This window comes from Epinephelus lanceolatus, chromosome 6, assembly GCF_041903045.1.
Source record: "Epinephelus lanceolatus isolate andai-2023 chromosome 6, ASM4190304v1, whole genome shotgun sequence".
In the NCBI taxonomy this organism is placed as follows: domain Eukaryota; kingdom Metazoa; phylum Chordata; class Actinopteri; order Perciformes; family Serranidae; genus Epinephelus; species Epinephelus lanceolatus.
This window is the reverse complement of record NC_135739.1, coordinates 10,259,587-10,273,157: the sequence shown is the minus strand read 5'-3', so window position 1 is coordinate 10,273,157 and position 13,571 is coordinate 10,259,587. Positions and strand designations below refer to the sequence as shown.

The 13,571-nt window shown below is 42.2% G+C and overlaps 1 protein-coding gene across 1 annotated transcript in view; it reads right to left on the bottom strand.

Moving 5' to 3' along the window:
- Positions 1-13,155, bottom strand: part of tgfbr3 (transforming growth factor, beta receptor III) — a 91,965-nt gene extending 78,810 nt beyond the window's left edge. Inside the window, exons 1-2 of the mRNA XM_033622870.2 lie at positions 12,944-13,155; positions 8,705-8,864 (exon numbers count right to left, since the gene is read on the bottom strand). Of these exons, the coding sequence (XP_033478761.1) occupies positions 8,705-8,765 (61 nt within the window). The 5' untranslated portion in view covers positions 8,766-8,864; positions 12,944-13,155. The remainder of the gene's footprint in view (positions 1-8,704; positions 8,865-12,943) is intronic.
- Positions 13,156-13,571: the final 416 nt, after the last annotated feature.

Below are 13,571 nucleotides of genomic sequence, written 5' to 3'. Positions count from 1 at the left end.
TTGGGCACTGCATAAAACATACATAAAAACAGAACGCAATGATTTGCAAATCCTTTTCGACATATATTCGATTGAGTACAGTTTAAACTGATAAATTCTGAATATAAGGCCTGTAACACGTCCCAAAAAGTGGGGACGGGCATGTTAACCACTGTGTTACATCAACTTTTCTTTTAATAACGCTCAGTAAGTGTTTGGGAAAGAGAACACTGATGAAGTGAAACATTTTTCCATTCAGACTTCAGTTGCTTAACAGTCTGGGGTCTCAGTTGTCTTATTTTGCTGCCTCATAATGTGCCACACATTTTCAATGAGAGACAGGTCTGGACTACCCTGGAAATTAAGAGAGCACAATTTGAATTTGCTCAGCGAGTCACTCTGGCAATCAGTAATGAAGCTCATTACCCATGCTGTTGGAGCCAAGCTGCACCAATCACATCAGCTTATCTGATATAGGCGGGCCAGAGGCGAGCTAAACAGATGACGACAGCGCTGCGACGATGAAGTCCGGAATCAGCCAGTAAACATTGCAAGATGGCTACGGATACACACCATTTGTTTGGTTTGGCCGCTACAATGAACGAGTTAGACTTGGCTTTTTCTCTAAAAGAGGAACAGAAGACGGCACTCGAATCTATCCTTTGCAAGAAGGACGTTTTTGCTGTTTTGCCGACCGGATACGGCAAGAGTCTAATCTACCAGTTAGCTCCACTGGTAGCTAAGCGTATACGTCACCCCGTGTGTTGTTCTGATTGGTCGTAGTGTTATCCAATTGCGTGCAGTGATATTTACAAATGCATGCTTAGTGCTGCCCCTCGAGTTGGGCCATTTTCATTACTTATGGCCAGACCCTAAATCTTTCTAGATTTGGGTCTGGATTTCCAGGCTAGGTCTGGACTGCAGGCAAGTCCGAATAGTACCTGCTCTCTTTAACTACCAAGCCACACTGTGCAGAATGTGTCTGGGCATTGTCTTGCCGGAATAAGCAGGGGCATCTTTGAAAGAGGCATCATCTGGATGGCAGCATATGTTGCTCCAAAACAAGTATACACCTCTCAGCGTTCATGGTGCCTTCAGAGATGTGCAGGTTACCCGTGATGCCATGGGCACTAACACACGTGCATACCATCACGGGGGTGTCTTATGAACATTGTGCTGGTAACAATCTGGATGATCCTTTTCCTCTTTACCCTGGAGGACACAATGTCCATGATTTCCAAAAACAATTTGAAATGTGGACTCATCAGTCCACAGCACACTTTTCTACTTTGTGTTAGTCCATCTCAGATGAGCTCAGGCCAAGAGAAGTCAACAGTGTTTCTGTGTGTTGTTGATATATGGCTTTCACTTTGCAAGGTAGAGTCGAAACTTGAGTTTGTAGATGCAGCGACAAACTGTGTCTACTGACAACCATGTAGTGATATCCTTTATACGGTCATGTCACTTTATCATGCAGTGCTGCCTGAAAGGGTCAAAGGTCACAGCCAGTGAATGCTGGTTATAGCTTTGCCCCTTAAGTGCAGTGATTTCTCAGAATTGCGAAAAGCGTGAAAATCCCAGTAGATCAGCAGTTACTGAAACACTCAGACCAGCCTGTCTGGCACCAACATCCATGCCACGTTCAAAATCAGTTTAATAACCTTTGTCCCCCATTTTGATGCTCGGTTTGATCTATAGCAGGTCTTCTTGACCATGTCTTCATGCCTAAATGTATTGATTTGGTGTCACGTACACGGCTGATTAGCTATTTGCGTTAATGAGCAGTTGAAGTGGCCGGCGAGTGTAGGTCAAAAAAGGATTTGCAAATTACTGCATTCTGTTTTTATTCACGCTTTACACAGTGTCCCAACTTTTTTTGGAAGCAGGGTTTGCAATTACGATTGCACATTTCATCCATGTCATGTCTCAACTGGATAATCTAATCAGAATGATGTTGCATCTGGGTGTCAAAAAGAGCCATACTTAGCCATATCTGTTCTAATCTAGATGTCCAAATTGACTTACACCGACACACCCACCCTTCCATACCCAAGAAAAATCCACAGATTGAACAGAGGTCTGGGCTCACTGCACATTTAGCGCATAGATGTTTTGTTTTAACATCAATCAAATAGCAGCGTCAAAGATGTCCTTCCTGTGATCGTGTGATATTTTACAAAAACATCATCACTCAGATGTGATAATGGGGGCCTTTGAGAAGCAGCAGGTAGCCATCAACAGAAAGCGAAGAGTGAAACAATGCTGGGCCTTTGTGCCAGTGTGTGAGCCCAGTGTGAAGGGGCCAGAGAGGTGAGGAAAGGGCAAGGCAGACAGCGTTTTCACACAAGCTGGAGGGGACTACATTCCTCCGGGGTTCTTCATCTTCAGGAAAGGGAGGGCAAAGGAGAAGAATGACTTGTCAAATGCCGTGCTGCCTCGTCGTGTATTGACACGTACACAGGACGTTGGGAAGGCCTCTTTACTGGACAGTTAACAAACGGAAAGTGTGATAAATGTTGGGTTTGTTTAGACAGACACCGGACAATAAAAAACTATGAATAGAAGTTCAGTAAAAAATAAAAATACAAAGATAGCTGATGATTTACATGATGTTAAGGAAATGCTATAAACTTGCAACACAAAGATGTGCCACTAAATTGTCACTTTTATGAGTGGAGCTTTTTGTTCGTTCTCTTTAATGTGCAAATGCTTGACATAATGACAGTAGGCTGTATTCCAGCTACCGTAAAAGCCTATTACAGTACCAGTTATTTTATTTCTAAAACAAACAGATCCAAACTTGTGTTTCTATTAGTTATCTGAAATCAAATTGTGAAATACAAGTGGAAAAACAGAGCATTTCCAAGCGAGTGTGTTTGTGATCTAACCCAAATATCTGTTATTTAGGCCAAAGTAAAGGGCCTGCTGTCATTTTTTGGACAGACACTCCTGTTTTCCAAAGGGCCATTCCAAAATTGGGACATGGTCTTTCAGCAGGACTCATCTGGTGGAAAAGGAGTGGGGAAGGTGAGGCCCCTGGAGGGGCGGGTCTGATGAAAGACACCACCTGGAAGCCGTCAGTGAGAATCCCATATTAGGGCTTATTTTGCAGATAAAGAGTAATGCACTCAAAACTTGGCACCTCTGCAAAGTGATTAAGCAACTCAAGTTTTAATAAACTCACAGTGGTTGTGACTGAAAAAAGGAAACTACACCTCAAACAATATATAATTCTTCTCACTGCTTCTGAAGGTTATCTGAATAGAGGGAGTCCACTTTCTACAATTACTCTCTCTTCCTTCAATGAAGTCACACTCCGCATAACTCTCGTACTCTAACTCTCCCCAGCTCCAGTGGCTTTTTTTTCATAGGGCTATGAAACACTATGGAAAACGCACGATCACTCCAGCTGTCTCCCATTACTGGCTTTGACCAAATTATTTACACGCCTGCTTACTGGAACTACGGAGACACGAAGAGAGAGAGAGAGAGAGAGGGAAGGGGGCGGGATTCGGGTTACTCCTGCAGATTTGCGTAAGCTTCCTCTTAACGGGAGGCTGACAAGATATGATGAAGCTGGACGGAGATACGAGTCGATCTGTAAAGACCTGCCTGCTGCAGCTCATTCAGGTCATCTTCCTTGTGTGTGAGTGTGTGTGTGTGAGTCAGGGAGTAAGCGCAAGTAAATCAAAGTAAATATTCTATAACCTAATTTATACAGTGCTGTTAATTAAGATGGGTGACCTTTATTCAATAAGCAACAGATATAAACAGGGCCAGCATGGCTGCCTCCTCCTTGACAGCGCTGTTAAGATAAAGGCCTCACCATGGGGGAGAGCAGACCTGTAATTACACACACACGGGACTCCCGTTGCTATGTAAACATCCCAACCACTCTGCCTAGCAGCGCACTGCCTCTGTGCTGCGCTGCTCCGGCTCCTCGCATGAATCACAGGGCAACATCTGGTTTAGCATGCTGGAAGGGACTTTGTCGGTTTGGCACGCTGTACGTGTGTGGAGTGTGTCAATTTGGACCAGACGACCCACGCCTGCGCCTGCCTCTCTCCTCCCCCTGGCTACCCCACCTCTCAGATTACAGCGGTTGCACAATGCATTTTGGCAGTCCCCCTCTTGCTGGCCCTATAAGAACTGTGGATATAAAGACGAACCTTTTGCTCAACTGTGTGGGGAAAGAACATTAAGACCGCTCTTGGCATCACAGTGACTGTTGTCTGCCAAGAGTATACAAAAATGCGAACAGAGAGAAAGTTGTTTACTTAACTGTAAAAAGTTGAACATATACGCTGTGAATATAAGCACAAGTCAATTCCCTTTTCCAGTCATTGTTCTATTTAACAACCCCAGTTTTAAGACTGTGTGCTTCCACAATGAGCAGCTGAGGACAGATTTGCACTAATAGCACCATCATTCATCACACCGCCCCTCAAGTAATATCAGGAAAGGCTATAGGAGGAGGAGAAAGTACTTTTGCCGTCAATGATGCTGGTGTGTTTTTCAGTGAGTCACCAGCCCGGCGTTGTGCCTCCGGTGTGACCAGCATCCTGCCGGCACTGTTTCTGGCAAGTGCCTCAAATTAATATCTGGCATGGCTGCTACAAGACTCTATTTCACAGCGAAACCCAAACTCTGCCCAAATGTCCACAATATATCCTTCACAAAATAACCGCTCTGGCAGGCTGAGGAAAGGCAACCACAAAATGGTAGTAAGGATATGGAAGAAAAAAGCTATAAACAGCAAAAAAAAAGAAAAAAAAATCGAGTGAAGCAGCAGAACAGAGCCTTGAAATATGGACGTCAAGGTGCTTTCGGTCTGACTTTTAAGAGTTATGGGAGGCCCAGATCCTGGATAGCATTACGCTGAGAGAAGACTCATTGCAGACTAATCTAAACATTACGTAAGAGCTCTCCTGACAAGTTTAGAGGGCAGATGTGACTGTTTACACAGATGCTGCGAGATGATAGAAATAGTCAGAAAAAAAGAGAGAGGTGAAAGATAGGCTGAAGTGGTGGTGTGAAAAAAAAGATGACAAATTTAATAAGCTAAGTGCAAAAAACTGAAGCTAATTTGGCCAAATGGAGGTGGAAGAATGTCTTTTATTCTTAAAAAATATATCAATTAGACTGCCTATTACCTGCTCAAGAATCAACTGTTTGAGTAAGTTAGAAGCATCTTGAGATTTGTCCACAAATCACTTAGCACACTCGCTGCCAGTGCACTTAGGGGAAAGGGCATTTGGTTGTCTAACTGTAAATATCTGTCCCTTGTGACACAGTACAACAATGCGCTGTGCCGTATGAGGAAGAATTTAGAGGAAAACTTATACGTGCCTTCATTGTGTTAGAGATCCTGGCATTGTGGGAGAAATTATGTTTGCTCTACCCACAGCACACACTGAATACACTGCTATTGTTTGAGTAAAAGTCAGCTCTCTGGAGTGCAGTTTAAACCTCCAGGGAATAGAGAAGAACTTTTGAAATAATAACCTATGGCGGCAGACTGAAGGCATGAAAAATGCGTACACTTTTTTTTTGGACCGCTGGATATGTAGCATGCCTCCTACCGGGTAATTATTCTTGAGCTACCACAGAAAAACAACACGAGATGCTGCAGATTAGAGCTGAAGTGAGTTCAAGTCCGACGTCGTATATTGTGAAACCCGTCTCAGTAAACAGGACATCTCGCAATCTGAAAAATGGAAAAGAGGAATCTGGCTACACTAAATTCTCGGTGTGGTTTGTGCCAGATCAGTGCCAACTTTTTCATCACACTCTGGGTCTGTCAGGCTTATGTAAGGAAACTGAATATTTTGGTCAAGTTAACAAGCGATGAAAACCACTGCTGAATTCTGAAGCCAGTGTTGACAAAAACAACCCTATAGGTTTGTACAAGCAGTTTATTACAACCCATATTTATGTTTACTGTGAGGCCACGACCTGTCCTGGTGGTCATAATTATGAGGAGCAAAGGAGTCAGGTGATGTAGTATAAACAGTGACAGTCTAAGTCTAAGTCAGGAGGAGGTCAGGGCTGATGGACGGGTCAAACAAAAACAGGACTTTAACCCAGGAGGTTGCTGTTTGTGTGAAACCTACAGTCAACACTAAGTTATTCTACCTTTGTATGCAAGTTAAGATATGTATGTATGTATGTATGCGTATGCGTATGTGTGCATCATACATATTTTTTTAACCCAAACCATGATCTTTTCCTTAAGCTAACTAGGGATGCACGACATTGGATTTTTGGCCGATATCCAATACACTGATATATAACAACTTAATTTGCTGATAACTAATACTGATAGATATATCCACTTTTTCCCCACCTTATTTTAGTGATCATCAAGTCTCTTCTGTTGTGGAATTAACATCATATTATGCATGCATACTCTTCTCCTGATGGCCCACCAGCAGAACGAGACATGAAATACAATGCTTGTAAATGTCTGTAATATTTATTCATTGTGCAAATTAAAGAAAACCATGTTGGTTGATTCTAATAGTTCATTTTAAAGCCAATATCAGCCGATACCAATGACGAGCTGAATTTATTGTGTGTCCCTAAAAGTAATCAAGTAGTTTTGTTACCTTACCAAACTGCGACCATTAACAATCATATATGTCATTTTGGGATTCACTGGCATACTGCCTATGCTGACATTAGATATGAGGGCGTGTTGATCTTCTGCCATGAGTAGAGGCCCTAATTTAGAAACCACTCCAGTGAGGGTATTAGAGGGTAGAAACAAACTACCTATTTGGTCATACAGGTTGGAGGACTTGTTGGGACAGGAACAATTCCTCCGCAGGCCGTTCACTAATCAGAAGATCATCAGTTTGATTGCCGGCTCCTCCCAGCAACATGTCAAAGTATCCTTGGGTAAGATACTAATCCCGAGATGAATGTCTAAAAAACAAACTGAGTAGCAGGTGGCATCTTGTACAGTAGCCTTGGCCACAAGTGTGTTCTCACTTATTTCTGCAATAACAAATTAAATTAGATTAGAAATGAATTTGTTTTCATTCAAATAACTGTATCACAACTGTTGGGGGAAACATTGAGATCATTTTCAATTAAACTTTTACATGTTGTATTTTTGTTGCTAAAATGAATTTGGCTGAAATCTGACATTTCTAAGGGAAAGCACCAACTGTGAAGATGTGGTCTGACATGATACCAATGTTAAATAAAACGGTGCATTACTAGCATTTGTATTAACATGCCAAACATAACATTAGCATGAAGTTATTATGTTAAAACAATCCTCCTTTTTGGTTCAGAGTGCAATGTCTCCAAAAATATTGGAAGGCTTGCTTTAAAATGTTGTACAAACATTTAAGGTCCCCAGGTGATGTATCCTAATGAAATCGTCTATGGTCACAGATATTTTTGATTAATAGTGGTATGTATCCACAACTATTAGAGCGCTATGAATTCACTACAGACATTCAGGTCCCTCAGAGGGTGAATCGTTGCGACTTTGGTGATCCTTTGCTGTCATCAAGTCAAAATGTCAGTGTGACCAATAATTTGGTTTAGGTTTAGTTTGGATTTGTTTTGCTGTGTCCCACATCCTTATTATATCCTATTGTGCACAACCTATGCTATATATTTATCTCTAAAGAGGACTGGATGGAACTGAAACACAGCTTTCGTATTTAGTGCTAATTAGTAGGCTAAATGTTAAGGTGCTAACATGCTAAACTAAACTAAACAGCTGCATGTTGGTGCTGTCATTGCAAGTGTGTCAGTTTGATGTTAGCCTTTAGCTCAAAGCACCACTGTGCTGAAGGAAAACCACACTCACTGTGTGGTGGACATGTTTCCAGGTGTCTAATAGTCTACACCAGGTGTTTGAAGCCGCGTTTTAAAAGCTATAATAAAGTGAGCTGAATCACCATTTATTGGTATTAATCGTTAGAGGAATAACAAAATGGACATTTACTTTTATAGGGATTATTATTAGATTAGCTATTTCCCACATCTCGGTGTAGTGACTAAGAAGTCAGTCACTGCCTCTTGGGGCAGAAACAATCTCAGTAATGTACAGACACAAGGAGAGCAAAAGAAGATGGAGGTTACTGAGAAAGCAGGGTGGAGTATAAAAGGTCACAGGTAGCATGCACATTCCTCAAAGTGAGAGGTGAAGTATTTCTCATCAATTAGATGTAGTTCTTACAGGAAGAGTTGTGTGGCAGCAAGTGACATCATCCAGAGCCTTACATGAATTGATAAGACACACTGATAACATAACTCCATTTCCTGTATTCACCTTTGTAGCAGCATGCTTGCTTATTTTCTCTCGCTCTTGTGTTTGCCAGTTTAACGGTTGTAAATTACAAGTTATTTGGCAGCATCTGAGCCTCATTCCAATCAATCTGACAGATACATGTAGGCCTGCTGAGTGTTTGTATTCTGAGATTGAACTTGTCAGCACTTTCTTAAATGTAAATCCCTCTTACTCACGCCTCTGACAAGCACTGTCTAGAAAGGCATGCTGGGAGAAACAGTGGAAAATCCCCGAGTATGGGCAAAGCTGTGGTTGTCTAACATCACAGCCCTGCAAGGCTTGGTGCATAGTCAATATCTTTTATTCCGGATGCCAGAGTTGCATGGGTTTGCCTTTGGCTCCTACCAGTGAGAGTTATTTGTATGGGTGTGTATCTGATAACTCACATGTAGCTAAACAGAGAGAGGAACTTACCTGCAGATGCCAGGCAGCATATTGCAAGAAGTAACAAGGGAACAGGGAATCTTCTCGCCATTCTGTAGCTTCCAGTATGAGGATGGTGGGCGAACAGGCCTTCTCACAAAGGTTTCCCTCTCTATGAAGCAGTCTGCAGGAAGTCAGCTTCAAGCCCCAGCTGCAAAGTGAACAACCGTAGAGAAAGTCAACCAGAAGCAGGAGGTTGTGCTAAGCGTGGACAAACAGCAGGGAACTGGGCTCTGCTTAATACACCCTGTAGCAGTGATGAGATGAGACAAGAGAAGCAACAGTTTGGAGACCAGGGGATTAATCCAGGGAGGTTAATTGGGGGTCAGGCATGCTTCAAAGGACCGTGCCGCACACACCTTCCCATGCCCACGGTCAGGCAGTGTGTGTGAGGAGCGTGGGACAGCTGACTGGCTCGCTGGGTGTCAAACACTTTGGACCACGCCACAGGTTATTACTGTACTTAAATTGAGAGCGTCAGGAAACACTAAATGCTCCATTGGGGTCTTGAGTAAGCAGCTTAGTACCACCGCGCTAATCAACATGACCTCGCCTTAAGCTTTAACTTTAGAAATCTAAACTCAAACACTGACAAAAAGTGGCAAAAATGATGAGGACATGCTCCTTATGTAGATATAAACAGCTCATTCTAAGGTAACAAAAAGACAATGATTCCTATATTTTAATTTTAAACTAATGAAAGCATAGTTATGAATACTATATACCATTTCTGCCATTAGACGTCATTAAGTCCTACACGGTGGACCTTTAATTTTTTTGGTTTCACATTGCCATTGCATCAAGTCAGAGAGGTCTGAGGATCAGAGTAGGGAAGCAGAGGGTTTACACAACTTCAGGAAGCATTCTGACACATACAGCTGTAAAATTCAGGCCTATTATATCCAAAATAATGTAAGAACTTAAAATAATCTTGGCTTGTGTTTTCTTTAAATGGTGAAACAAGGTTCAAAATTAGATTATCAAAACATTAAATTGGTACAAAATTGGAGAGTCATTTCAAACGGTATGTTACAGAGCATGTTTTGCAGCCACAACCAAAACATTTTTTTAGAAAGATGTGGTCCACTGAAAATGTTAAATACACTACTTCTCACATCAGGTTCTCACGACAACACTGTAACTGTAACTCGAGTCGCATGTCAAAACCACGAGGTAAAGGCGTTGTGACGGGAATTGCACCCGTAGTACAGTGCCGCGTGGAGGAAAACAGATGTGCAGCTATCTGACTCGTGGTGAACCGTACAGCGTGCATGGGAAGTGATGCATAAAGTTCTAAGGTGCATCACTCTGCAGTGCAAGCAGCGTGCACAGGACAAAAGGGCCTTTGACTGTGCGGCAGCTGCAGGGGCTGCGAAGTCATTTTGGAAGATCATGACAAATATTACACTTTCAGCTAGTCAAGGAGAGCCAGTGCCCTCCGTTTGATTTATGCCTCTCTTTGACCTTCATCTCCTCGCTGACTGAACCAAGGTAAACTGTGTTGCAATACCTTCTGTGAGGCAGAGACCAAATCAAAGGAAAGAGGCATTTAGGAAGACTGAAAGAAAGCAGTATCTTCCTCTGTTGGTTAAGACCGGGTTTGAAGATTTAAAGACCTAATGTGAAATGTGTTCTTATTAAAAGATTACACAGGATTTAAAATGTTCATGTTAAGTATGGGGCAACAAAGCTTCCCTTTTTCTTACTTGTTTGGGGTTGAGTGTACAGGTTTTACTCCACGCCACGGTGCTGCAGGTTTTGTTGCAGCAACAACTTAAATCACCTCATGTGACTTCTCTTCAACCCTGACCGTCTAAGCCGAGCAACTATTTCACCCAAAGACGATCTGGAAAGTACATCAGCAACACGCAGACCCCAGACTGAATGCACGGCGCGTTACTGAAACCAAGCCACATACTTGTGGTCACTTCAGTGTTAAAGGCCTGGCTTATATCTGTGTCATCACGTACGCATACACTGCAGTTTAGTGTTGTCAGGTCCAGAGGGCATATACTATGTTCTTGTAATCACAGAGGCATGAGTGAGGAGAGTAGCGACACAAAAGGCTGAGGTGTGTGTGTGTGTGTGTGTGTGTGTATGTGTGTGTTACACACTGCATCTTGTGGCTCGTGAGTAAGATGTTAAGACTTGCTAATCTGACACCAGTTTGTGTCATGTACATGTTCATGTGGTCCTATGATCTGGTTAAAGCACCTCAAATAAGCTCTTTTCTTACAGGCTCAAGACTGACAAACCACCAAACCTCCCACTCCGGTTCCATCGCTAAAGCAACACTCTGACTGACTGACTGAGTCTTTATCACAGCCTCGTTTCTAACAGAGCAAGAGACCCTGTGCCCACACACCTCAGTGCCCTGAAACAACATGTGGTTTGACATGCTGGGCTGAATTTACACCCAAACACCTGTGCATGACGTCCATCTTTGCCAAATGAGTCACCATGCAGATAGTCCTTAACACATGCTGTTACTATGATCAACTTGAAGTTGTAAGTCAGGTGTGCAGTAGTCATAATACTTGTGTGTGTGACTTTTAAGTATAAGTAGATATCCAGTGTCTTAAAGTAGAGCTGGAACGATGAGTTGAATGACTTTCATAATCATTTAATCATTGCATTCATTTAGTTTTTTTTTTTTTTGGGGGGGGGGGGGGGTTTGGCAAAAATGAGTTTAAGTTTAAGAACTGCGCTGTCACTTTAAAGTCACTTGTGCTCAGTCTCAAATCCACCTAGAGCTGTGACACATGCACAAACATTAAACACACATCTTACTCCCTTTTCTACCGTCATGCATATTTATCCTTGCTATCCATACATATACATATATATATTTGATATTCTTATATTTTATTCCTCTGATGTAGCTTGGTACAACACACTGAATCTCATTGTATATGTACAAAGACAACAAAGGTATTTGTATGTCTGGATTAAGGACAACATAAGCAATATGTAAACATCACCTTGGGAGTTTTTTCCCAATTGTTTTCTGACATTTCAGACTCAAGGATTCACCGATTTATCAGAGAATCATTCGATTAATGAATAAAGACTTGGCATTCTGATTTATATGTAGCTTGCAGCTTCATTTTGTAGGGGTGGGAATCACCAGAGGCCCCATGATACAATATTATCACCATGCATCAGTCACAATACCATATTAGATTGTCATTTTAAATGGGTTGCGATATGCTACAACTTTTTAGAAGGAAAACTTTGTCAACATCTGCATTATCTTACATGACAAAGTTTTTATCTGTGCATCTCACTTCAGTTGTTTTTATTGCAGCAAAATGCATCTAGTGGACTGAAAAAGCAGTTGCATATGTTATTCTAGTAGGCTACCACAAGTTTGATTTGTATTTGTAATATTAATAATTCATTTAATAAAGTTAAGATCATGCCACACAAATATATCGCCATGCTTTATGTATGTTTCCCCCACTCCTACTGTTTTGTAGCTTTCAAATGTTTCCTCCTGAATATCCCTGGACTGGCTTCTCAGATTAGATTTTTTAAAAATCAGTAAACATGCATCAACAACCTCAAGTCAGTGCCAATTCTTCAGTGTAACGCATCAGACAATTAACATTATTAAGAGGTGCTAATTAATTAAATTCATCCACACTCTGCAGTTCCTCCAGGGTGCAAAACAAACAGCAACATTACCCTCTGCCACAGCAACACTGCCTTTAAACACAGAGCAATTCATCTCATCTTTAATCGCAGGCAGTTTCCACTGTCATGTGCGAATAAGCGAGTGTCTTTGGACTAGTGCAGCTTTAATCTAAAATACATTACACGCACGGTTCCGCTGTCACAGTCACGTTTCATCACACAGGACTGAGAGAGCGTGCTGTTCTCTGTCTGAGGGCAACACCTCTGTAACACACTCTGTTCACCTGTGCTCCCTCTTTATTTCCTGTTTTCAACTAAAACATGACCCAAACTGTAGTAAAGTGAACATGAACATGCTAACTACTAACTTAGCTTGAAGTTAGCTTGAAGACGGAAAGCAAGAAGCAGCGCAGAAGTGAGGAGACAGATGTTCAGCTGGATTTATGGGCGGTTAAGTCAACACGGAGAGCTGGAAGAGATTGTTCTAACATTATTAACAGACATTGTGTTCACTGACAGTCTTCAGATAGACCACAGTTTTAAAGAAACAAGCTAAGCTGTCACTACAGATAGCGTTAGCTCCTTAAAACGTACCATGCAGAGTCTCCAGAAAGTGCCCAAGTAAACTTTGAAGTAGAAGTCGCTCCGGTGGGTGAGGATATGAAAGTTGTTCTTCTCTCCTCTGGATGTTCACACCATCCCGTTGTTTGGAGGAAACTGCGGTCACGGAGGAAGCTGACGTTATATGTTGCCACAGTGTAGATAAACAGCCCCTCTCGCTCACAGTTTTAAACACTTTACTATCTATCTGCCTTTTTACTCGGGGCTTCATCTGGGGGCGGGGCTTAGAGGGAGGAGGCTGAGCTGCTGCTGCAGAGCTTCCCAAAGCTGGGTGCACGGTCTCCTCAGGAGCCCCTGCAGGACTGTCAGGAGGTCCTCCAGCCTCTTCTTCTTACCTATCAACAGTGTTGGGCAAGTTACTCTCAATATCACTAGTTACCTTCATTTGAATGTAATGAGTCTCTTCACAATATCCTCCCAAGACTAGGGTTGCCACCTTGGATATGTGAAAAAAAAGGACACTCGACCAAATGTTTGAGGCGGAGGGCTCGGCCATTATTGCCAGTTCAGACTGACCAATGAACATGAAATTCGGATATAGGAGACCAGATTTGCCATCATTCCATGTCCTTCTATGTGCCTGTATTTTATATTAATTTTT